The 24,351-nt window shown below is 42.7% G+C and overlaps 1 protein-coding gene across 1 annotated transcript in view; it reads left to right on the forward strand.

Annotated features, from left to right (window-relative positions):
- PKD1L1 (polycystin 1 like 1, transient receptor potential channel interacting) overlaps positions 1–24,351 on the forward strand; it is an 808,959-nt gene that overhangs the window by 523,834 nt on the left and 260,774 nt on the right. Inside the window, exon 54 of the mRNA XM_073676922.1 lies at positions 7,631–7,754. Coding sequence (XP_073533023.1) covers positions 7,631–7,754 — 124 coding nt within the window. The remainder of the gene's footprint in view (positions 1–7,630; positions 7,755–24,351) is intronic.

Raw genomic sequence — 24,351 nt, forward strand, 5'->3', positions numbered from 1 at the left:
ATTGTTTAAAGGCATAGTAATCTTATCGTATATAAACTTTTGACTTTGCAGTAAGTAATAAAAATGCCTTAAAACATTCTCTCTCTCATTATTCTGGCATTTGGCAAATATTAAAAATTATGGTAATCCTAATTGACCTAAAACGGGAAAGGTTTATTCTGATTTCAATTCAGATGTTGAAAAAAACATGCATATTTGTCTTTTTATATAGTGTATGTAAACTTCTGCTTTCAACTGTACATAGTACTCTGAATTTCTAATCTAGTCATATGGACATTATTAATAGGCTGTAAACTAGACACAGTGCGCTACACATATCTGTGAGACTGGCGTCCTATACAAGTTTTAGCTGTATGCATTTATAATGCTAAGAAACTACCCGCTTCATGAATGATGGGTGTATAAGTGGTTGTTTCGTCAGTATTTTGCACCTTTGCCACCTTCCTCTTTATCATGAGAACCTGCTGCATCTTGTAGTGTATTAGAATGGTCACCTGGTGTTGATGTGTATATATGGCTACCTTTTCTCTGTGATGTTTTTTAACCCATATTATCAATTATTCTCCCATTCTAAAAGCATTTGATCAATTAATGCTGGGTAGACATCTGAAAAGCCAAAATATATGTCTCTATTTTGGGTAACTTTCTTTTGTATTTTTTAACACAATTACTACCCTTTCCCAAAAATGATTGAACAAGAAATACAAAAACTCAATATGTTTTCTCTGACAGACACTGAGTTTAGATTTTTTTCTTTAAGAAATATTCTGAAGCAGTCTTGTGCATGAAGAATTAAAAAAATGTGTAATTCAAATGCAGCAGAACAGTATGTACACTATATCACTGTGTGTGACCAATGCGGTAGATCGACTCACTCGGCTGCACATAGAGGTAGACACAGGAACACTGTCACTTTAAATCTTCCACTGGATTTATTAAAAGTACTGCATAAAATCAGGGCAACGTTAGCAAAAACAAACACGGCCTTCCTGACTTAACAGGAAAATAAAGACATTACGTGTGGCACAGTCATTTTCGCTACGGGAATCCTCTCGCTTCAGGAACAATCAACACAAGGTCCAGCTTTCCTTAACATGAAAACATCAGGCGCACCCACACCCACTGCTCTAGAAGGCTGGGTATTTATCCTCTGGACTCCTCCATCTTTACAGCTGTTCAATCATTCTAGCACTAAACATGGCTGATTAACCCCTCTCAGCACTTAGTGTGCTGGATGATTTTTCCTAGGTTTATATTACTGAAACTAACAACCTCAGTGCTACATATCTAGTATTTTGCCAGTGATTTTGTCACATATACCCCACCTCTGCCCAAAGCCAGGGGTTTTGGCACCTTTAGTCACCAAACAGGGAAGTCTAGACTTGGCATCTGCATTGCCATGTAGCTTCCCAGGCCTGTGTTCCAAATGAAAGTTGAAGTCCTGTAGCCCTGAGTTTCAACTCTTAGAACGCCATCTCTGCTTCAAGAGATCATTTGGCCATTGACGTGTTCGTGCCCCTAAGAAGGTCGGTCAGGGGTGCAGCTGTCATGGCGAAATTCGGGATACACCACTGATAGTATCCCACCATTCCTAGATATGCCCAAACCTGTTTCTTGGAGACCGGTTTCGGACAATTTTAGATTCACTTGCGGCTTTACTTCGCCTCTTCCGACGATGTAACCCAAGTATTTTCCCTTCTTTTTCTCCATGGCACACTTCTTTTAGTTTATGGTAAACCACCACTTCTTCAGCGCATCCAGCACGGCCTGGACCTTTTGCAGATGCTGTCCGCAATCCGGGCTGAATATTACTTTGTTTAGGTAAGCTGCGGCGTATTTTTTGTGAGGGGCTAAGATCCAGTCCATGGCCCTCCAGAAGGTAGCTGGGGCTCCTTGCAGCCCAAAATAGAATTCTGGTATACTGGCAGCAACTGTCAGGCGTAGCTAAGGTCATCTTCTCCTTTGCACTTTGAAAGAGAAGGATTTGCCAGTAACCTTTCGTTAGGTCCAAGGTGGTGATGTATCTGGCTGACCCTAGCTCCTCTATGAGATCATCAACGCGGAGCATCGGATATGCATCACATTTTGACACCACATTTAGTTTCCTGTGGTTGTTGCAGATGTGCAACTCTTCCCCCAGGCTTCCGCACAAGGACAGTGAGGCTGAACCCGACTTTCTTTGACTCCCCGATGAGGCCCTGGTTCAACTTTTTTCTTATCTTCTAAATCATCTCGTGGCGGGCTTTGAGGATTTTATATGGCTGTTGGTTCACCTGTACATGTGGTTCCATCAGGATTTTATGTTCAACCACCTGCGTATGTCCTGGTGACTACGAAAACAGGTCCCGGTTCCACTAAAGCAGTTCTCGGCACTATTGTTTCACATCCTCAGTGTCCCCTTCAGGCTTGCCAGCCCACATGAAGTTTCAACGGGGTCCCTCTGTTGCCCTGCCTTGATGGGTATTGGCACAAGAAGATTTTGGAAGGGAGAGGTGGTAGCTGTTTATTGGCAGTTGGAATGGGACTTGCAATACCTTAGGATTTCCTGGTGACATCTGGACCAATAGAACCTTTGCATGACCTGTTCTTGAATTTTGTCCACCCCCAGATGGCCTCCTAAGACATGTGAATAGGCCATATGTTACACGCATGCCGCTAGGTTCAGATAGGGCAAGACGAGTTTCATTAATTCTTTGGAATCCTGGAGGAACCGTTACTCAGGGCGACCATAGGCCCCAGCTTCTCTCAGGCAAATGATAGATTCAGTTGCTGACCAGACACATCTGACAAGAGTCTTTTTCAACAGTTTAACAGTGTAATTTAATCTGAAGCACGGCCAGTGCAATTCAGGGATATTACAGCAACAATCTTCATTACAGTACAGTCTGAGTTTCTTGAGCAACCGGCTCCAGTAACAATACAGTAGTTTCTTCACCAGGCACAGTATTACAGTCTCTTCAGTAGCATAATTCAGCGTAGATTAGATCTCTTAGCAGCACACTTCTATGCATACACAACCACAGGCTTTTCCTTCACAAGGACACAATAGTACACAGCATTCTTTATCCTGCATGGAGATGGAGGGGGGAGGGTTTGATGAGAGAGATGATCTCTGTGACACAATTCCTTCCAGTCCTTATCTTCCTGCCCAATAATACTCTGCACTATTAGTTCAGGGAGTTTATCTGACCTGAATTTAGTTTCTCTCCTGACCTGAATTCTGTTCCCTTGCCTTCTGTGAGATCCAGATAACACTCCACCTTTCTCTTCGGCTCCAGCCAAACTAATAAACAAGTTCCCCACAATCCCCCTGGGGCTCTGCTAAACACTCCCTGTCTCCTGTGACTGTGTTAACCCCTCTAGTTGCTGGATGCTTCTGAAGCACAACACTTCCTGTCTCTTGTGACTGCGTTAACTCTTATAGTTGCTGGATGCTTTGGAAGCAACAGCACTACTTCTACATGTCACACATGTCCAACACCCTTAGTCTATAGGATCCTGGTACCAACAATTGCTCCACTATCTCCTCCCGCACCTTAGTAACCCGGTACAATACGTCTCCACTCAACTTGAAATAGGGAAATTAACCTACAAAAAGACGCTACCGTGCAAAAATAAGTAAAATGGTAAATCTTTATTAAGCAATTACAAAACATATAAAAACAGATTAACAAGATATAAACTGCAGAATGGAACAGCAGGTATCTGTAATATATGTGTATCATACGCAAAACAATTAGACAGATAGGTAACAATACATGCATATGCTGAATTATATGCAGAGAGATATATATCCTGAAAAAAATCCCATTGTGGGTATATGCCACAGTGCAGACAATAATTACAGTATACAAAGGAGTTAATACAATATAGTATCTATGGGAAAAGATAATAGTAGCATAAATACAGAACCAAAGTGAATAAATACTATCAAATATATCACTCTAACACAATATCTGTTTTTTAAAAAAAATAATGTATTAGCTTTATGACAATAATATTCAATCCCACTCTAAAATTTTTACCAATATCATATCCAAAACACGTATTTGTGACACAGTAAGAAAACATATGAGTCAGAATATGACAACTGTGTCACTGAGTTGCTGTGTCCGTTTCAAAGTGAGAGGTGATATAGTCACCATGGAAGGTGGTAATTAAATAAAGTGTAAATGCGTAGGTCAATACCCTACTAGGGAAAATATAGAACCCTCCTCAGAGAAATGGACACACATCAAGCATCTGAAAGTAGTGCCCTCTAATTGCACCTTAATAACCCCGTACAATAATTCCCCACTCACCATGAAATATGGAAACCTGGTGTCAGCCCCTGACTTCTGTGGTATGCCGTTTATGACGATTACATTATTGAACGCTTCTTTTAAAGATGAGTCCCTATGTTGGGTGAAACCAAAATTTTCTTTGGTCACCCCTATCTTAGGAATGTCTGCTTCTGGAGATACTACTTTCTCCTCTTCTTCCATTACAGAAAAGAGAAACCCATCAGACTCTCGGGTTGGTGAGACTTTTTTAGGGCCAACCCATTTCTTACAATTGAGGTCTCCGCCCCTCCCCCATAAGTCCCAAAACAACACAAAGTCCCGGCCTATGATAATTGGGTGCAATAAATTCGGGACCACGCTGACTTCATGGGACTCAGTACCTCGGGCCATCTCAATGACCACTCTGGCCACCAGATAGTCTTTATCATCCCCGTGAATGCAGCGGATGCCAACTTTCTTCCCAGGGATCAATTGGAGAGGGAGTGTGTCCCTCACGAGGGTCACCAAACTTATTAAGTCTAGTAGTCCAGTCATTTGCAGGCCATTCACTTTTTCAGGACAAGCTTGGGGCCCCTTGCTGGGTGGACAGTCCACACTGCAAGTTGGATATGCGTAGAATGAACACTAGCGTCCCATGCTACAGTCCGTTTGCTTGGTGGTCAGGGGACAATGGGCAGCTATATGATCTGGGCCGTGACATCTCCAGCAAATTACATCCCCTGATGAGGTCCTTAGCATGACCTCCGCTGCTCCCTTGGATTTTGGATGCCCCACCCCCTTTTTAACCTTTATCACCCAGTATGGAGTGGATTGCCTACGCAAGGACCTGTTGACCCCTTGATACCTTTCGACCTGTCCAACCAAGTCATCGGCATTCCGGGAATCTCCCTGGGCGACTCAAGTCTGCATTGGGCTCGGAAGGGCGTGCACGAACCAGTCCATTACAACTCGCTCCACCATCTGCGCTTGTGTAGGGGACTTCGGCTGTAACCACTTTTGGACAAGGTGCAGCAGATCAAACATCTGGGAGCGAGGAGGTTTGTCATGGTAATATGCCCAGTGGTGGACCCGTTGTGCCCGAACAGACTTTGTCACCCCCAAGCGCGCCAAAACTTCTGTTTTCAGTCTTTCATATTCTTTGGCATCCTGTAAGGCCAAATCATAGTAGGTCTTCTGTGGCTTCCCTGTTAAGTATGGCACCACGACTGCTCTGGCGGGAGTTTCTCCTTATCGACGGCCCTTTTAAAAATGGTTAAAAAGGCCTCTATGCCGTCACCCAGCATTATTTTCTGCAAGGCTCTCCTCACCACCTTCTGGTCATCAGCTGACATTAGAGTTGGAGCTGCCACTATGCCACGAATCGCCTCTGTAAGAAACTGAATCTGCTGCTGCTGTTGTCGGCTCTGTTGCTGGTGCTGTTGAAGCTGCTGCTGGTGCTGCTGCTAGAGCTATTGCTGCTGCTGGAGCTGTTGCATCAGCAGCTTACGTGTGTCCTGTATTGCCAGTTTTTGCTGCTGCAGCTGTTGCTGGTGCTGGCTTTGAACCAGGTGCTTGATCATCTCTTCCATTTTGTCTGACCGCTGTTCCAGCCTTACAGCCACCTTCAGCCAGGACATGCAGTCTGTCCACAACTGTCACACTTGCTTCCTGGGGATCTTGCACTTCTAGCACCAACTGTGGTATATTGACTCACTTGGCTGCACATAGAGCTGGACATACAAAGACTATCTCTTTAAATCTTCCACAGGTTTTATTAAAAGTATTGCATAAAACCAGGGTAATGTTAGCAAAAACAAACATTTGCCTTCCTGGCCTAACAGGAAAACAAAAACATCACATGTGTTACAGTCCTTGTTGCTACGGGAATCTGCCCCCTTCATGGACAATCAACACAAGGTCCTTAACATGAAAACACTGCTCCAGAGCTTTTACCTCCAGGCCCACCCACACCCACTTCTCTAGAAGGCTGGGTATTTATCCTCCTCTCACTCTACAGCTGTTCAATCATCCTAGCACTAAACAGGACTGATTAACCCATCTCAGCACTTAGTGTGCTGGATGATTTTTCCTAGCTTTATATTACTGAAGCTAACAACATCAGTGCTACCTATCTCCCCTCTAGTACTTTGCCAGTGACTTTGTCACACCAATCAAATTGGCGCTGCTGCCACATCTCTTACCTTTCTCTCTCCTGTCAATTGAATTTCTGTATGACGGCTCACTCACACTGGTGTATAACACGGCTGAGTGCTCTCTGATGTTTTATCAGTTAGCTCTCGGCCCAATGTTATGCTATGGGGCAGTGCAGATCAGTGATTATTTTCTGCCTATTCAGCATGAGAAAACAATAGCAGCATGCGATAATCCGATCACATGCATCCATACAAGCCTATGGGTGCATGTGAAACATCGGACTGCAGTTTGATGTACGCGCACAGAGACAATGGAGAAGATGGATAAATTAAGCTCTCCGTCTTCTCCACACCTGTGCTGCGATTCTCTCATGTGAATCGAATCGCACTAAGGTGACACTCGGACAGAGTTTGAGCCGAGTGTCATTTGTTTTAATCGGCCCGAATTTCTCACAAAAGAAAATCTATGGTTGTGTGACCCCAGCCCTACTGATTGACTACTACATTCATCATCACTGCTTAAGTTATACAAGGCATACTGTCTGTAATATCTGTCCAATTTTTTATGGTTTTCTATCTCTTTTTCTATTTTTGAGATGTGAGCTCTAATGTCCTCCCACTATCCAGATTCTCCCTAAAATGTCTGCTGCATTCCTTGAGGTCATTTCAGCCTTCTCTGGCAGATACAACTTTTTTCTTTGTGTAAAATGGTGTCTGCCATTTTTTGGGCAATTCACAAATTGTTTGAATTTGCCAGGTCCAATGAATTTCCTGAAATTTGTTATGAATTAGATTTGCATGAAATCGATTTTCTCATCACTAATAATAAAGAATCGCCCAAGCATACACAGAACCTTTTTTTTTTACTCTCCAAGGTAAGCTGCAGCCCTAACACTCCACCCATATGTTACATTATATGTGCGTTTAAAAAGAAAAACAAAAAAACAACATCATTGTGGTTTAATTGCATAAAAGATGTACCACTAAGCAAAGTATGAATTTAGCTTTAGGGTCTAGTAGCGGCTAATTTAACGCTCGCTTTTGAAATAAACAGGCATGGTGGAATCACAACATTATTGGATAAACAAAAAGCTAGCATATAACTATCACGTGTATGGCCACAATAAAACATGATAATGTCTGGCTTTATGACTTGCCATTAGATGTGTTATTTCTTTATTTCAGAGCCCATTTTCTTATATTCTTTCCCTTTAGGAATGCTAAACAGCCAATTAGTGAAATCAAAACAGAAGACCAATGGTGGAATTATTGCTTCAGTGTATTACTTGATGGTCTGTACTGGAATAAATGGTATGATGCAGAGGTTTCACGTAATGAGGTAAATATCTATGTGTGCAAGTATCTTCCACCTAGCAAATAACTGGCTTGTTTGTTGTTAGCATCTATGGGAGAAAATTCTTCACTTGTCCCATGCACAGTGCAGTCAAAATTTTGAAATTTCTCTAAGTTTGCTGCTATAGTTTTTATAGTGACAATTGGCATTAACTCTAGATTGTTATGAAACGTTTTCATACAAATTGCAAAAAATTGCAAAAGTCATTCTTTATCGTGAAAAAATCACTGAATCCCAAAAACGAATTTCCACTGATCAGCACTGCCGCAAAATGACCTGCTCACCTAATTTTAGTGATCTAGAGAAAATGTTAATTAGGATAAGGCATTTGATATCACTCTGTTAGGCTTTATTCAAACATCAGTATTTTTGATCAATATTTCATTGGTATTCGTATGCCAAGAACAAGGAATGTCTCCAAAAACACAGGACATGTGTCAATCTCTCAAATATAGTCTTTCTCTGTAAGTTCAACTTCTGGTTTGGGCATACAAAACTGATCCAAAATATTGACCAAATACTGACGTGTGAAGATGCCCTTATGTTGATTGATTTATAAGAGCAGAGTAGTTGCTTTAGGGCTCACACTCATCTGCGTGAAAAACGGACAAGTGCAATCTGATGAAATCCGGTAAAATTATGCGGGGTTCATATCCAATGAATGCCGTTCACCTCACTGACATCACAGCGAGCATGAGAAAGTTCTCACACCCACGGCACTGTCAGAAAGGTCAACTGAGTTCTGAGCCAATGAACTCCGTTCACATCAATGATGTCAGCGCAACTGCCCTGGGAATGCTCGTGCTAATGTCATTGAGATGAATGGAGTTCATTGGATATGAATTCCGCTGACCTTTCGCGATCAGTTTTTAATTACAGCAGGATCTTATTATCCCACACACAAGCAGACTTATGTCTCTTAGAGAGGAGTTCACATTGATAGGGTCCTGGTATTTTGAGAAACACCTTAACGTAGCTACCAGGTACACATGAATTGGCCAATTTATGCGCTAAGATTTCTCATTTATTTCTATTTTCTAGATCAGTAATGAACCTATTTCTTGTTTTGGAAATGCTGGTCATTTTTTTCTGCTCTAGAAAATAAAAATAAATGAGAAATCTTAGCGCATAAATTGGCTAATACATGTGTACCTGGCAGTCATGTTAAGGCGTTTCTCATCATACCAGGAACCTGACTGTGTGAACTCCTCTCTAAGAGACATAAGCCTGCTTGTGTATGGGAAAGCAAGATGCTGCTGCAATTAAAACCACCTGTGGCCTAGAGGTGGAGTGCTCAGTCAAAGCTTATACATAGAAACAGAAAAAACTGACTGGCACTTCCAAAACAAGAAATAGGTCTGTACAGGTGCTTACTAGGAGCAGCTACCTCCAGTTTTATGTTTTTTTCTGTTGTTCTGTCCCCTTCCTAGACTATTAATATCAGCCTACAGCTGTCAACCTAACCTTTTCTGGTTATTAATTATAGGGGGCCCCACATCATTTTTTTGGGGGTCCTCCATTTTAATAACAAGTGAAGGATATTAAAGCTGGGAAGCGCCATGGGTATTACTCCCTTCCCAGCCCACAGCTGTCTGCTTTCCCTCTGCTGGTTAATAAACTTTAGTGGGACCCCACACCATTTTTTTTTCAGAAATTTAATTATTTAGTACTAAATTACATGTACAGTAAGCTACTCACGCAGAGCACTGATTATATATCTCCCTTACATATTTATATCTATCTTTCTGTATGTATGTATCTATCTAACATATATATATATATATATATATATATATATATATATATATTATATATATAATGTATTGAAGAATGGTTCCTTGGAAAACTATGTGAGAATGACATCGAGAATTCCTCTATGTAAAAGTCCATGTTAAAATCGAATTGCAATCGGATCGCATTTGCATGACAGTCGGATGTAATTCAGATGCTAGGTGAGAAAAATTGCATTGTACTCGCATGACAATCGCATGACATTTGTATGACACTCGTCTGACTTTACAGTCCAGATATCAGAATGTTTTTTTTATGCAGATGAGTGCTAGCCCTTAAAAGGAGACTGATGCTTGGAATCATTGCATTTTCTGTTAATCATGAGTACCACCAAAGAAACACATGCAGTCATCATTGCTTTGCATGAAAAGAGCTTTAAAGGCAAAGTCATTGCTGTTTATATGATTTCCCCTGAATCAACCATTAATCAAATCTTCAAGAACTTCAAAGATCATTTTTCAGTTGCTGTGAAACTTCAGGTTGCCCATGAAAGTTCAGTAAGGAACATCTTCTAAAGAGCATTCAGCTACAGGGATGTCAAACTCAAATACACAGAGGGCTAAAATTAATAACTTGAACAAAGTCTTGGGCTAACCTTGATATTTATTATAAAATTGTCTACAATTGAGGAAGTTTTTCCTTATCATAAAATATAACGATGAACTTTTTCGTATGGAAACCAACTTAAAGGGGTTGTCCCACGATCAATGTACATTTTAATTAATAGATCTTAGAATAAAATAAACCCATAATGACAAATGGAGCCTTCTGGAATAATATAATAGGTTATGTAAGAGCAGTAAAAGCATATGGCCCAATGGCTTAATTTAAATATGTAATAACAAAGGATAAAAAAACTTGAATAATACAGATAATAAAGTATGAAGACCAACAAAAGTGCTCACCATACACAGTAAGAAACCCCCACAGGCAATTCCTCACAGTACTCTCCACACGCATGGTATGATGACCCTACTGTACCCACCTCAACACCACTGGAAAAGTATATTGACCCCATCACAGTATGATTTCTTATCTGTGATTGCCACTCAGCACTCCACACACAGTATAACTGGCCCCACCTAGTCTTCCATTCAGTATAATGGGCCCTACATTGCCTTCCATACAGTATAATGGCCCCACATAGTCTTTCATACAGTATAATGGGCCCTGCATTGCCTTCCATACAGTATAATGGCCCCACATAGTCTTTCATACAGTATAATGGGCCCTGCATTACCTTCCATACAGTATAATGACCCCACATAGTCTTTCATACAATATAATGGGCTCTGCATTGCCTTCCATACAGTATAATAGCCCCACATAGTCCTCCATACAGTATAATGGTCCCTGCAATGCCTTCCATACTGTATATTGTTACGGATCCGGGTGGTAGAACCTCTGTGCTGCGGTGCAAGGAGGGACCAAAGGGGCGTAACTAGGTATCAGCTTGGACTGACCAAGGTCGTACGGCGGCTCAATCGACTCCGTGACCAGGGAAGGACCGAGCAGAGGGACCAGGTGCTACTCTGGGCCAGACCTTGTATGAGAGCAGGTGACTCCCCCGGGTCAGAAGGCAGGGACTGAATGGTATAGCAGATGGGCACGGCAGGCCGGCTGACAGGTGATCCGGGTAAGCGGACTGGCTGACATGACAGGTAACAAGCAGGAGCCTCCAGGTAGGCTGGCTGGTAGGCACGGCAGGTAACAGGCAGGAGCTTCCAGGTAAGCGGGCTGGCAGGCATGGCAGGTAACAGGCAGGTGCTTCCAGGTAAGCAGACTGGCAGGCATGGCAGGTAACAGACAGGTGCTTCCAGGTAAGCAGGCGGGCAGGGCCCATAGACTGACTGGCGGACTGGACTGTAGACAGACTGTCGGGCTGGAGAGTAGACAAGCTGGCGGACAGGGCTGGTAGTCAGGCTGGCGGACTGGACTGGTAGTCAGGCTGGCGGACTGGACTTGTAGTTAGGCTGGCGGGTTGGACTGGTAGTCAGGCTAGCAGCGGGACCTGAGGGCTGAAGCTGAGTTTAACACACAAAGCTACAACCTTGCACGGGCACCTCCATCTTGGAGGAGGTGCCTTTTATATGAGAGGTCCTCCGGCCATTGGCTGGGGACTCCTTAGGACGGCGCGCGCGGCCCCTTTAAGAGGGAGGGAGCGCGCGTGCCCTAAGCACAGTGCCCGGGAAGCTGCGCGCGCCAGCAGCAGCAGAAGCAGAAGCGCCGGAGGACGCCGGGCAGGGAGCGCGGCGGTAAGAGGGACGGCGTCTCTGCCTGTCAGGGGGGAGGGACGCCGATACTACATATATTGGCCCTACATAGTACTCCATGCAGTATAATGGACCCCACATAGTCCTCCATACATTAGAATTGCCCCACATACAGTGCTGGCCAAAAGTATTGGCACCCCTGCAATTCTGTCAGGTAATACTCAGTTTCTTCCTGAAAATGATTGCAGTCACAAATTCTTTGGTATTATTCTCTTCATTTAATTTGTCTTCAATGAAAAAAACACAAAAAGAATTGTCCTAAAGCCAAATTGGATATAATGCCACACCAAACCTAAAAAAGGGGGTGGACAAAAGTATTGGCACCCTTTGAAAAATCATGTGATGCTTCTCTAATTCGTGTAATTAACAGCACCTGTAACTTACCTGTGGCACCTAACATGTGTTGGCAATAACTAAATCACACTTGCAGCCAGTTAACATGGATTAAAGTTGACTCAACCTCTGTCCTGTGTCCTTGTGTGTACCACATTGAGCATGGAGAAAAGAAAGAAGACCAAGGAACTGTCTGAGGACTTGAGAAACCAAATTGTGAGGAAGCATGAGCAATCTCAAGGCTACAAGTCCATCTCCAAAGACCTGAATGTTCCTGTGTCTTCCCTGCGCAGTGTCATCAAGAAGTTTAAAGCCCATGGCACTGTGGCTAACCTCCCTAGATGTGGACGGAAAAGAAAAATTGACGAGAGATTTCAACGCAAGATTGTGCGGATGGTGGATAAAGAAACTTGACTAACATTCAAACAAGTTCAAGCTGCCCTGCAGTCCGAGGGTACAACAGTGTCAACCCGTACTATCCGTCGACGTCTGAATGAAAAGGGACTGTATGGTAGGATACCCAGGAAGACCCCACTTCTTACCCCCAGACATAAAAAAGCCAGGCTGGAGTTTACCAAAACTTACCTGAGAAAGCCTAAAACGTTTTGTAAGAATGTTCTCTGGTCAGATGAGACAAAAGTAGAGCTTTTTGGGGAAAAGCATCAACATAGAGTGTACAGGAAAAAAAAAGAGGCATTCAAAGAAAAGAGCACAGTCCCTACAGTCAAACATGGCGGAGGTTCCCTGATGTTTTGAGGTTGCTTTGCTGCCTCTGGCACTGGACTGCTTGACCGTGTGCATGGCATTATGAAGTCTGAAGACTACCAACAAATTTTGCAGCATAATGTAGGGCCCAGTGTGAGAAAGCTGGGTCTCCCTCAGAGGTCATGGGTCTTCCAGCAGGACAATGACCCAAAACACACTTACAAAAGCACTATAAAATGGTTTGAGAGAAAGCACTGGAGACTTCTAAGGTGGCCAGCAATGAGTCCAGACCTAAATCCCATAGAACACCTGTGGAGAGATCTCAAAATGGCAGTTTGGAGAAGACACCCTTTAAATATCAGGGACCTGGAGCAGTTTGCCAAAGAAGAATGGTCTACAATTCCAGCAGAGCATTGTAAGAAACTCATTGATGATAACCGGAAGCGGTTGTTCTCAGTTATTTTGGCTAAAGGTTGTGCAACCAAGTATTTTGTCCGGCCCTTTTTTGGAGTTTTGTGTGAAATGATCAATGATTTGATTTTTGCTTCATTCTCTTTTGTGTTTTTTCCTTTCAAGCAAATTAAATGAAGATAATAATACCAAAGAATTTGTGATTTCAATCATTTTCAGGAAGAAACTGAGTATTATCTGACAGAATTGCAGGGGTGCCAATACTTTTGGCCAGCACTGTACTCCTCTATGCAGTATAATGGGCAACACATATTCCTACACACAATATAATGGGCCCCACATATCCCTCCATACAGTATAATGGGCCCCACATTGTCCTCCATACATTATAATGAGCCCTGCATTGCCTTTCATACAGTATAATAGACCCTTCATTGCCTTCCATAGAGTATAATGTACCTACATAGTCCTCCATACAGAATAATGGCCCCACATAGTCCTCTGTACAGTATAAATGGCCCTGCATTGCCTTCCATACAGCATAGTGGGCTCGTCATTGCCTTCCTTACAGTATAATGGCCCCACATAGTCCTCTATACAGTATAATTGGGCCACACAGTCTTCCATACAGTATAATGGGCCCCACATACAGTAGTATGCCATACAGTATAATGGTCCTACATTAAAAAAATAAATAAATACTCGCCTCTCCCCGGTCCGCCTCTGCTCTGGTCTCAGCAGCGAGCTCACTGAACCTCTGCACGGCTCAGCACAGCAGGCACATTGTAGTGATGTCATCGAGCCCGCTGCACTGATACGTCAGATGCAGAAGGATAATGATGGCAGGAGTATGGCAGTACAGTTGAAAGTGTGATGCCGGGGAGGGGGCCCAATACACTCACACTGTGGGCTAGTTTTGGCACTCGGGCCAAAGTCTGACATGTATGAACTCTAGGCTCAGTTCACACATATGCAGAGCATACTCAGGAATGGTAGAAAGCAGGTGCATCTGCACGCACAATGAGGCAAAGAGTTTTGGAGACTGGCCTGGTATCAAGAAGGGAAGCAAAGAAGCCACTCCTCTCCAAGAAAAACAATAAAGAAAGACTGATATTGCGCAAGAACCTGTTTCAGCAAAATTTGAACTACAAATTACACTCCTTCTCTAATGAGCCATGCCATGCAGATTTACAGTAGTACATGATAATATATTGAATACTTTGTTTTTCCATACTCAGAAGAAATTGCATAAACATTTTTGGGGTTTTGTTTTCTCCCATTACTCGTTTTGAAAATGAAATATTTGGGAATTAAGCTATATATTATTAGAAAAATGCTATTTTTCATTTATTCATTCCATTTTGCGTTAGATCATGCCAAGCAGCTGAAGGGTTAACAAAAATAATATGCAGTAGTTTGAATACTATAGGACAGTGCTCCTCAACTCCAGTCCCCAAGAGCCACCAACAGATCATGTCTTCAGGATTTCCATTGTATTGCACAGGTGATATTTCACCTGTACAATGCTAAGGAAATACTGGAGATATGATCTTATGGTGAGTCTTGGGGACTGGAGTTAAGCAACACTTCTATAGGTGGTGCAGTTTTTAAAATAGTGCAATTTGTAGTGAGTTTTTAATTTATATGCTCCCTCAAGGGTATTTGAGAACTGAAAAAAAACTAAAAAATAGGCTTTGGAAAGTTCATTGAAAAATTGCTGCAAAACATATAAGCTAAACAAAAACACAAAATGAGTTTTTAAAGCTAGAAATGTATAGATTTAATTTTGCATATCATATAATAAAAATGGCTAGAAAGCCAAAAATATATAGGACGAAATGAACCAGGACATAGTTAACAATGCACGCTCACATCAGGTTGTAAGATAATTATTTGACATTGCTAATGGTTACTGTCAAAAACATTAGAAAGGCTCCTTTACCTCATTGTGGGTCTGCCTAGCTCTTAAAGAGTAACTGTCGTTTTAATTTTTACTTCATAAATCAATAGTATGTATGAAAATAATCAACTTTGCAATATATCTATCTGCCTCAAGCTCCTCACTCTTGTTCACACTCCCCTCTACATAGAATCTTATCAGCACCAACTGCCATCTCCTATCTCAGTAATGTAACAATCTGTCTTCACTGAATATAGACTTTACCTGTGAACTAAGAATTTTGAGAATGAATGATTAGTCTAGAAGGAGAAAGAAGAAGATTATTCTTATAAGATAAGATATATTACAATATTACAAAGATGCTTATTTTCATGTGAACTATTGATTTATGAAATAAGAATCAAAATGACGTTACACTTTAACCCCATCACAACATGACGTACACCTATGTCATATGACGTGTCCCTGACTTTGATGTTGTGGTTGTACGCCTATCCCGCATCTTGACCAATGCCTCTAACAGCCATAGGTGGTGCAGCTGTTAACTTGTTAAATGCCGCTGTCAATCTCTGACCGCAGTATTTAACACGTGCTATTACATGCACCTGAAAAGAGAGCGGCGTCAATCGGTTACCATGACAGTCAGGGGTCTGCTGAAGACATGTCAATGTAGCAGAGCTGAAGCTGTCGTGGGAACCATGGAAAGGTAAGGATGAGGTTGCTTTATTATTTTACTTTTATTGCAGGAGATCGTTGGCTTCAGCTGGAATGGGCGTGATGGTAAGTATGGTTTAATTTAGAGCAATAAAGAATTGTGTGTTTATTTCAATTAAAGGACTTTATTCTGGGTGTTTGTGTTTTTTTTTTTTAACTTTGACTATGGGGTTAGTAATGGGGGTGTCTTATAGACGCCTCTCCATTACTAATCTGGGCTTGATGTCAGCTGGCATTATAAGCTGACATCAACCCCAGCCCTATTACCCCACTGCCACCGCTACAGGGCAATGGGAAGAGCGAGGCTAAGTGCCAGAATTGGCGCCTCCTATGAATGCGCCATTTCTGGGGCGGCTGACGGCTGGTGTTTCTAGCCTGGGAGGGGGCCAATATTCATGGCACCCTTCCTGGGCTATTAATATCAGCCCCCAGCTGTCTGCCTAGCCTTTGCTAGCTATTAAAATAGGGGGGACCCCACGTCATTTTTGGGGCGGGGTCCCCCATTTTAATAGCTATTAAAGGCTAGGTATTCAGCTGGGGGCTGATATTAGTAGCCTGGGAAGCTCCGTGGGTATTACCCCCTTCCCAGGCTTCAAACATCTGCCCCAGCTGTCTGCTTAACCTCCGCTAGAGACTAAAATTACGGGGAACCCCACGCCAATTTTTTTTTAAATAAATCCTTTATTTAAACACTAAATGACAAGTACAGTAATCAACACTGTCACTGTACTTCTTATATATGTGACTGACATGTTTCTATCTATCTAATCTATTCTTTCTATTCTAAATTGTCGGGTACTGCTGCTGAATTGCCAGCCGGCTTTTTTAAAGAGACGGTGCATGAAAACATTATTATTTTTTTTAATAAATCCTTTACACTAAATGACAAGTACAGTAAGCAACACTGTCACTGTACTTCTTATATATGTGACTGACATGTTTCTATCTATCTAATCTATGTGTGATGCTGTATTCTTTCTGTTGTAAATTGTCGGGTACCGGTGTATGCCGCTGCTGAATTGCCGGCTGGCTTTTTTAAAGAGACGGTGCATGAAAACAATATTATTTTTTTTAATAAATCGTTTACACTAAATGACAAGCACAGTAAGCTGAGCGCTGCCATCCAGCTTGTCATCCTTCAGAGACACTGCAGAGCGCAGGCATTATGGGAACTTCCGATTCCGGTATTCGATATTCTAAAAGTATCGGAACTCAGTATCGGAACTCCGATACCGCGAATATCGGTCGATACCCGATATTTCAGTATCGGAATGCTCAACACTAATTATGGGTCTCGAAAAATGGTGACAGGCAAAATTTTATTTTTTTTATAAATGTATGAATTTTTTTCACCACTTACTTAAAAAAAGATACATGTTTGGTATCTGCCAAATTGTACTGACATGGAGAATCACATTGCTAGGTCAGTTTTACCATATAGTGAACATGGTAAATAAAAACCCCAAAAAAACAATTGTAGAATTGCACTTTTTTTGTAATTTCAATACACTTTAAATTTTTTTACCTGCTTTCCAGTGTATCACATAATAAAATGAATGGTGGCATTCACACATACAACTTGTCCCACAAAAAACAAACCCTCATACGGCTATGGGGACGGAAAAATAAAAAAGTTATGTCTCTTGGAAGAAGAGGAGGGAAAAACGAATACGAAAAAGCGAAAAATTGCGCAGTCATTAAGGGGTTAACTTTATTATGTGCCTAGTGGATTTCATATTTCTAAAGTTATAAAAGCTGTCTGTTGTCCCAGGAAAATAAATGGCCATATAAAAAATTATGCCAACATAAAGTTAACCTAAGGCAAATTAAAATTATTAACTATTGTGTGTGCTGTGACTATACTGTTTAAAGGGCAGACACATTCAATGATTGAAAAGTACGGATATTTTCAAATATTTTGACATTTCCTTATTTTTGTTTAATACAGGCAGATCCAAAGTTAAGAACATATACTGTAACTTTCGTACAACTCATAGTTACAAAAACTCACCTCATCGCTCACCTCTCCGGCTGCCCCACTGCTCACTGCCTGATGTCCAGTTCTCTTCTTTTCACTGTCAGAAGCCACATCTCCGGTCTCTTTACTATAGGCAAGGACTTCTGGCCACGACCAGACCTCGATATCAAAACGTATGCCATATTGATTTCCAAGGCCTGGAAGCAGCTAAAAGTCATGTCCAATAGTAGAGCGGCTATAGATGCAGTACATGATGGTGAAAGGAAGAGGACCAAATGGCGGGCGGCGGACAACATGGTGTCCAGAGATATGAGTGATGAGGTGAGTACTGGCTATTTTTTCTTTTTTACTTATACCTGTTCCATCTTACATACAAATTTATTTTATGGAAAAAAGTTACAGAACCTCTAGTTAGTAAACCAGGAACTGCCTATAAATTCCAAACATATCAACCTAAATGTCCTATTACTATATAGCACGATGTGTCATGAGAAAACTGTCTCAGAAACAATGGGGTACGTAAAGGCATACCAAATGTAATGCAACGTAAAGTGATATATGCAAGATTTGTGTGAAACCAGATGTTTGGTTACTCCAGTTATGAATATTTTCTAAAGCTATGAAAAATGTAGACATAGGTCCTAGTCAGGGCCAATTCTAGCTTTATTGCTGCCTCTGACGAATATTGAAATGGAACCCCTCCCCGCAATGCAATATAATCCTGCAATGAATAAACGTCATTCCCCCACTGTTGTTTGGGTTTTACTTTTACACAATTAATTGTATGGTAAAAATGACCCGTTAACAGAATTCTCCAGGTCAATGCGATTACAGCAATACAAAACTTATTTTAGATTTATTTTGGTTTGTGTTGCCCTTTTTTAAGACCCATAACATTTCTATTTTAGCATCCATGGAGCTCTGTGAGGTCTTGTTTTTCACATGGTGAGCTGATATTTTTAACCAGGACATGACCAGGCCATTTTCCTCCCTTTCCTGACCAGGCATATTTATGAGTTTTATTGTACTTTTAATGGCTCTAAACATTTTTCTCATTATGGTATTAAAATAATTTTTGCCTCTTTTTTTGAAGATACATGGGGATTACTTTTTACATCATATTTATTTCTCTTGTTTGTTTGTTTTTGTTCATACCCTGGGGAAATATGAAGGAAAAAAATAAATGCATGTCCATTTTTCACATTTTTTAATTAATTTTATTTTAAATCACAATGGACTATTAAAAATATTTTAAATTGTATTTTTCTTTCCATAGAAATTATTTTTATCTACAGTACAGAGCAAAAGTTTGGACACACCTTCTCATTTAAAGATTTTTCTGTATTTTCATGACTATGAAAATTGGACATTCACACTGAAGGCATCAAAACTATGAATTAACATATGTGGAATTATATACTTAACAAAAAAGTGTGAAACAACTGAAAATATGTCTTATATTCTAGGTTCTTCAAAGTAGCCACCTTTTGCTTTGATGACTGCTTTGCACACTCTTGGCATTCTCTTGATGAGCTTCAAGTGGTAGTCACCGGAAATGGTTTTCACTTCACAGGTGTGCCCTGTCAGGTTTAATAAGTGGGATTTCTTGCCTTATAAATGGGGCTGGGACCATCAGTTGTGTTGTGCAGAAGTCAGGTGGATACACAGCTGATAGTCCTACTGAATAGACTGTTAGAATTTGTATTATGACAAGAAAAAAACAGCTAAGTAAAGAAAAATGAGTGGCCATCATTACTTTAAGAAATGAAGGTCAGTCAGTCAGAAAAATTGGGCAAACTTTGAAAGTGTCCCAAAGTGCAGTTGCAAAAACCTTCAAGCGCTACAAAGAAACTGACTCATATGAGGACCGCCCCAGGAAAGGAAGACCAAGAGTCACCTCTGCTTCTGAGGATAAGTTTATCCAAGTCACCAGCCTCAGAAATCGCAGGTTAACAGCAGCTCAGATTAGAGACCAGGTCAATGCCACACAGAGTTCTAGCAGCAGACACATCTCTTCAACAACTGTTAAGAGGAGACTTTGTGCTGCAGGCTTTCATGGTAAAATAGCTGCTGGGAAACCACTGCTAAGGACAGGCAACAAGCAGAAGAGACTTGTTTGGGCTAAAGAACACAAGGAATTGATATTAGACCAGTGGAAATCTGTGCTTTGGTCTGATGAGTCCAAATTTGAGATCTTTGGTTCCAACCACCGTGTCATTGTGCGACGCAGAAAAGGTGAACGGATGGACTCTACATTCCTGGTTCCCACCGTGAAGCATGGAGGAGGAGATGTGATGGTGTGGGGCTGCTTTGCTGGTGACACTGTTGGGGATTTCTTCAAAATTGAAGGCATACTGAACCGGCATGGCTACCACAGCATCTTGCAGCGGCATGCTATTCCATCCGGTTTGCATTTAGTTGGACCATCATTTATTTTTCAACAGGACAATGACCCCAAACACACCTCCAGGCTGTGTAAGGGCTATTTGACCAAGAAGGAGAGTGATGGGGTGCTACGCCAGATGACTTGGCCTCCACAGTTACCAGACCTGAACCCAATCGAGATGGTTTGGGGTGAGCTGGACCGCAGAGTGAAGGCAAAAGGGCCAACAAGTGCTAAGCATCTCTGGGAACTCCTTCAAGATTGTTGGAAGACCATTTCCGGTGACTACCTCTTGAAGCTCATCAAGAGAATGCCAAGAGTGTGCAAAGCAGTCATCAAAGCAAAAGGTGGCTACTTTGAAGAACCTAGAATATAAGACATATTTTCAGTTGTTTCACACTTTTTGTTAAGTATATAATTCCACATGTGTTAATTCATAGTTTTGATGCCTTCAGTGTGAATGTACAATTTTCATGGTCATGAAAATAGAGAAAAATCTTTAAATGAGAATGTATGTCCAAACTTTTGGTCTGTACTGTATATGACATTTTTTTTTTCAATAAGGGTGTGGCTAGAAAGTGATTCAGACTTGCAATGTCTTTTTTTATGTTATTTATTTCCTCATGCTTCTTATTTGTTTTTTTTCATTTATTTTGCACACATAAGACATAAGGTCATAAATGATTTTTGGGGATATTTAAACACAACACATTTGTTTTATTGCTGATTTACCTCTTCTTTGCAAGGTAAAGCTGACTGGGTTTCTGAAGACCCAGCCATTCATGTTCTCTCCCTACACGCAGAGATCACATAATTTCTGGGTGTAGATCAGGCCAGCACAACATAGAGCCCAGATTAGGCCTGCACAACATGCGGCCCACTGAAGGATGTTGTGTGGCCCGCTGACTTATCCGGGAGACGCCTCTCCTTCTCACTGTATTCAAACGTATTCGCATGTTTCAGATGCAAATACATTTAAACACTTTGGCGCCTGGACTGGAGCAGATGAACGTTCGTTATCCCTGGCCTGACATTCAGCTGCGTGATGAGGTCAGCATGCTGCTGAAGTCATCACACTGCTGCTGGCACACCAGCACTGCAGAGGAGCAAAGATGGCTCGAACAACTGTAAGTTCTCTATTAAGAAGCTCAAAATGAAATGCAAATCATTGTGAATGGGATGTAGGGGGTTCATTTTACTGTAAGGGCACATAATGGGTGGACAATTGTGAGAGGGGGCACAGTTTTTCGAGAGGCAGTGCGGGGGGTACTTCATTCAGAGGGGCAGTGTGGGGGATAATTTGCAGAGGGGCAGTGTGGGGAAATTTTGCAAAGGGGCACTGTGTGTGAGGGAGGGATATTTTGGAGAAGGTCAGTGGGGGGGGGTATTTTGCAAAAGCACAGTGTGGGGGGACTATTGGAGAAGAACAGTGTGGAGGGCATATTTTGGAGAAGGTTAGTGGGAAGATATTTTGCAAAGGGGCAGTGTGTGGGGAATATTTTGCAGAGGGGCACTGTGGGAGGGACATTATGGAGGAACAGTGTGGGGGCGATATTTTGTGCAGGAAGCCCAGTAAGGGGCAATTATTTATTATGGTGCACAGCATTTTTTATTTATGGGGCAGTATAATGATACTTTTATTTTTAAGGGCACCATGTTGGAAAGTGCTGCAGATGACCGGAGAAGAGGGAAGTCTGCAGAGATTATCTCTGGGCATTAAATCTCATCATGATATCTGTGTTACATGGAGACAAAAGGGATAGGAACGACTTCAATCAGAGAAGATATAAGGTACCTGTGGGTAAATGTTTATTTGTGATACTGATTAGGACTTATCAGTGCTGTGGTTCTTGTAAGATCCACAGTCTAAAACTATGTGCCCACGATGCAGAAATGCTCAGGATTTTTTCCTGAGCGTTCTGCTTCTTCCTGGCAGAAAAAAACGCATGCGGATTGTACATGCGGATTGTACATGTGGATTGTACATGCATTTTTCCTGCCAGGGACATGCGGAAGTGAAGCGTTCTTCACTTGCATTTCCGCATGTGGGTTGACAAGTGTTTTCCAAGCGATTTTAGCATCACTTGGAAAGTGCTTGTCAACTTGGTCACACTATATAAATCCATGCAAACGGCATGGATTTATATAGTGTGACCCGAGAGAATATCAAAAAATAAAAAAAATAAATCTATACTTACCCTCTGATGGCCCCCGGTGTCCTACTTCACTCTGTTCTCCCTTGCCGGCAGCGGTACACTGAAAGACCTGTCGACATCAGCGTCGCGTGACCCGTCGCTTGACTATGACGTCAGCGCAGGTCCTTCAGTCCATCGCGAACTGCCGGCATGCAAGGAGGAGCGCATCGGGGGCCGCCAGAAGGTAAGTATATATTTATTTTTTATTTTATTCTTTTTTTTTACAGTTTTCTATGGTACCCAGGTCCGGAGGAGAGTCTCCTCTCCTCTAGACCTGGGTACCATCCGCACATTAGAACACATGGAATGCGCATCTACATATACAGTGATGCGTAATCCATGCGATCTAATGCAAGTCAATGGCAGCGAAAACGCAGCACTTCCGCAAAATAATTGGTAGTGCTGCGTTTTTTTCCGCAATGATAATCCGCAGCGAAAATTTCCGCAGCATGTGCACAGCACATGCGGATTATCATTGGGGAACATAGCAGACCTTCTACACCTTAGGCTGTGTGCCCACGGTGCGTTTTTTAAGCGTTTCCGCAGTGGCAAAAACGTTGCAGAAATTCTGGTAGAAGGCCTGTGTGACGCCTCTACTCAGAAAGCCCGTGTTTTACCCTGGGTATTGGGGGACTCGGAGTCGCGCCCTGTTGGAGAGATGGGATGCAGCCGTGCTCAGGGCCGTCACATTAGAAAGAGATGGTGTGGGCTTGTCCGGGTTGAGTGGCTGATTAAATACCACGCCACCTGTGGTGTCTGGTGAAGGGTCACCAGCGCCGCTAGCAGTCCGCTGAGGCCCGATGTCATGGCAGCTCAAGTTATTACTGCTCCCCACAGGCGGAGCAAGGCCTCAGGGCAGGCAAACAGGAAAGAGAGGGGGTAGTAGTGCGGGGAGTACGGGCACCGCGTCGCATGGTATGGCGCGTAATGAACAGTCCGGAGGCCATAGGGGTGAACTTCCAAGGCTTTACTCACTCAGAGATGTTAGCGGGAAGGCGACTCCCTGCTCCCTGCGGAGTCCTGCGGCCACCAGGGACGGGGGTCCGACTACCTCCGAGGAAGTCCGGTGTTCGGTAGCGACCTTTCAACAGAGTGTTCCTGCACTACGGACTTCACCCTTTCCCGTCTGTGCGTGTGTAGATAGGCCGGGTCTCCCTCTGAGCTCCTCTCAGGTGTAGGGGTCGGGTGGCAATTCCTCTCCATCCGACGCCCGGTGGGATCCTCAGGGCCTAACCGGGCTTTCCCGTCCTTGACGTAGAGTACAAGGTCGGGTGTCGGGGGCCGGTACCCCTCTTGCAGCCGGAATCCCTCTGAATAGATCAGGTATGCGAGGACAGGTGGCGTGCTCCGCTCCGTCTGCATCCTCCCCGGGACCCATTTGCTAGGGAGCCACACTCTAAAGCTCCCGGGCCTTCTTGATCCTGGTCCTTGGCCAGGTTGAGACATTCCTTGTCTACAACCTACCTCTCGTCCCATGGCCAGGGTACGAGGGCTGTGTCCCTTTTCGGTGCAGGCCCACACAGGATCTGCGCTCCCGGAGGGCAGTCACATTACACACAGTAGTTGACAGCAACCAAGACCGCTTGACAGACAGACTGCCAGAGACCAACAAAAGACGAACCACAGCCGAAGAACCAAGATCAAAGATGGCTTTCTATTAAATATGAAATCTGAAGTGTAACTGACTAGTTGTTCCTCCACCCACACCCACTAACTGGTTACTACTACTTTGTGTTCCCCAGTCTCCCTGTAACCAGGGGAGCAGCACCTAGTGCATACTAGCTCCCTCTGGTGCAAATGTGGTGTTGGATGCAAAAGGTTAGGTCACTACCATCACACCGGCCTTACCTCAGAGGAGGAACACCACATTCCATTGAAGAAGTGCAGCATTCCTGTGGC

This window comes from Phyllobates terribilis, unplaced genomic scaffold, assembly GCF_046119375.1.
Source record: "Phyllobates terribilis strain yellow unplaced genomic scaffold, ASM4611937v1 Scaffold_4__5_contigs__length_816908805, whole genome shotgun sequence".
In the NCBI taxonomy this organism is placed as follows: domain Eukaryota; kingdom Metazoa; phylum Chordata; class Amphibia; order Anura; family Dendrobatidae; genus Phyllobates; species Phyllobates terribilis.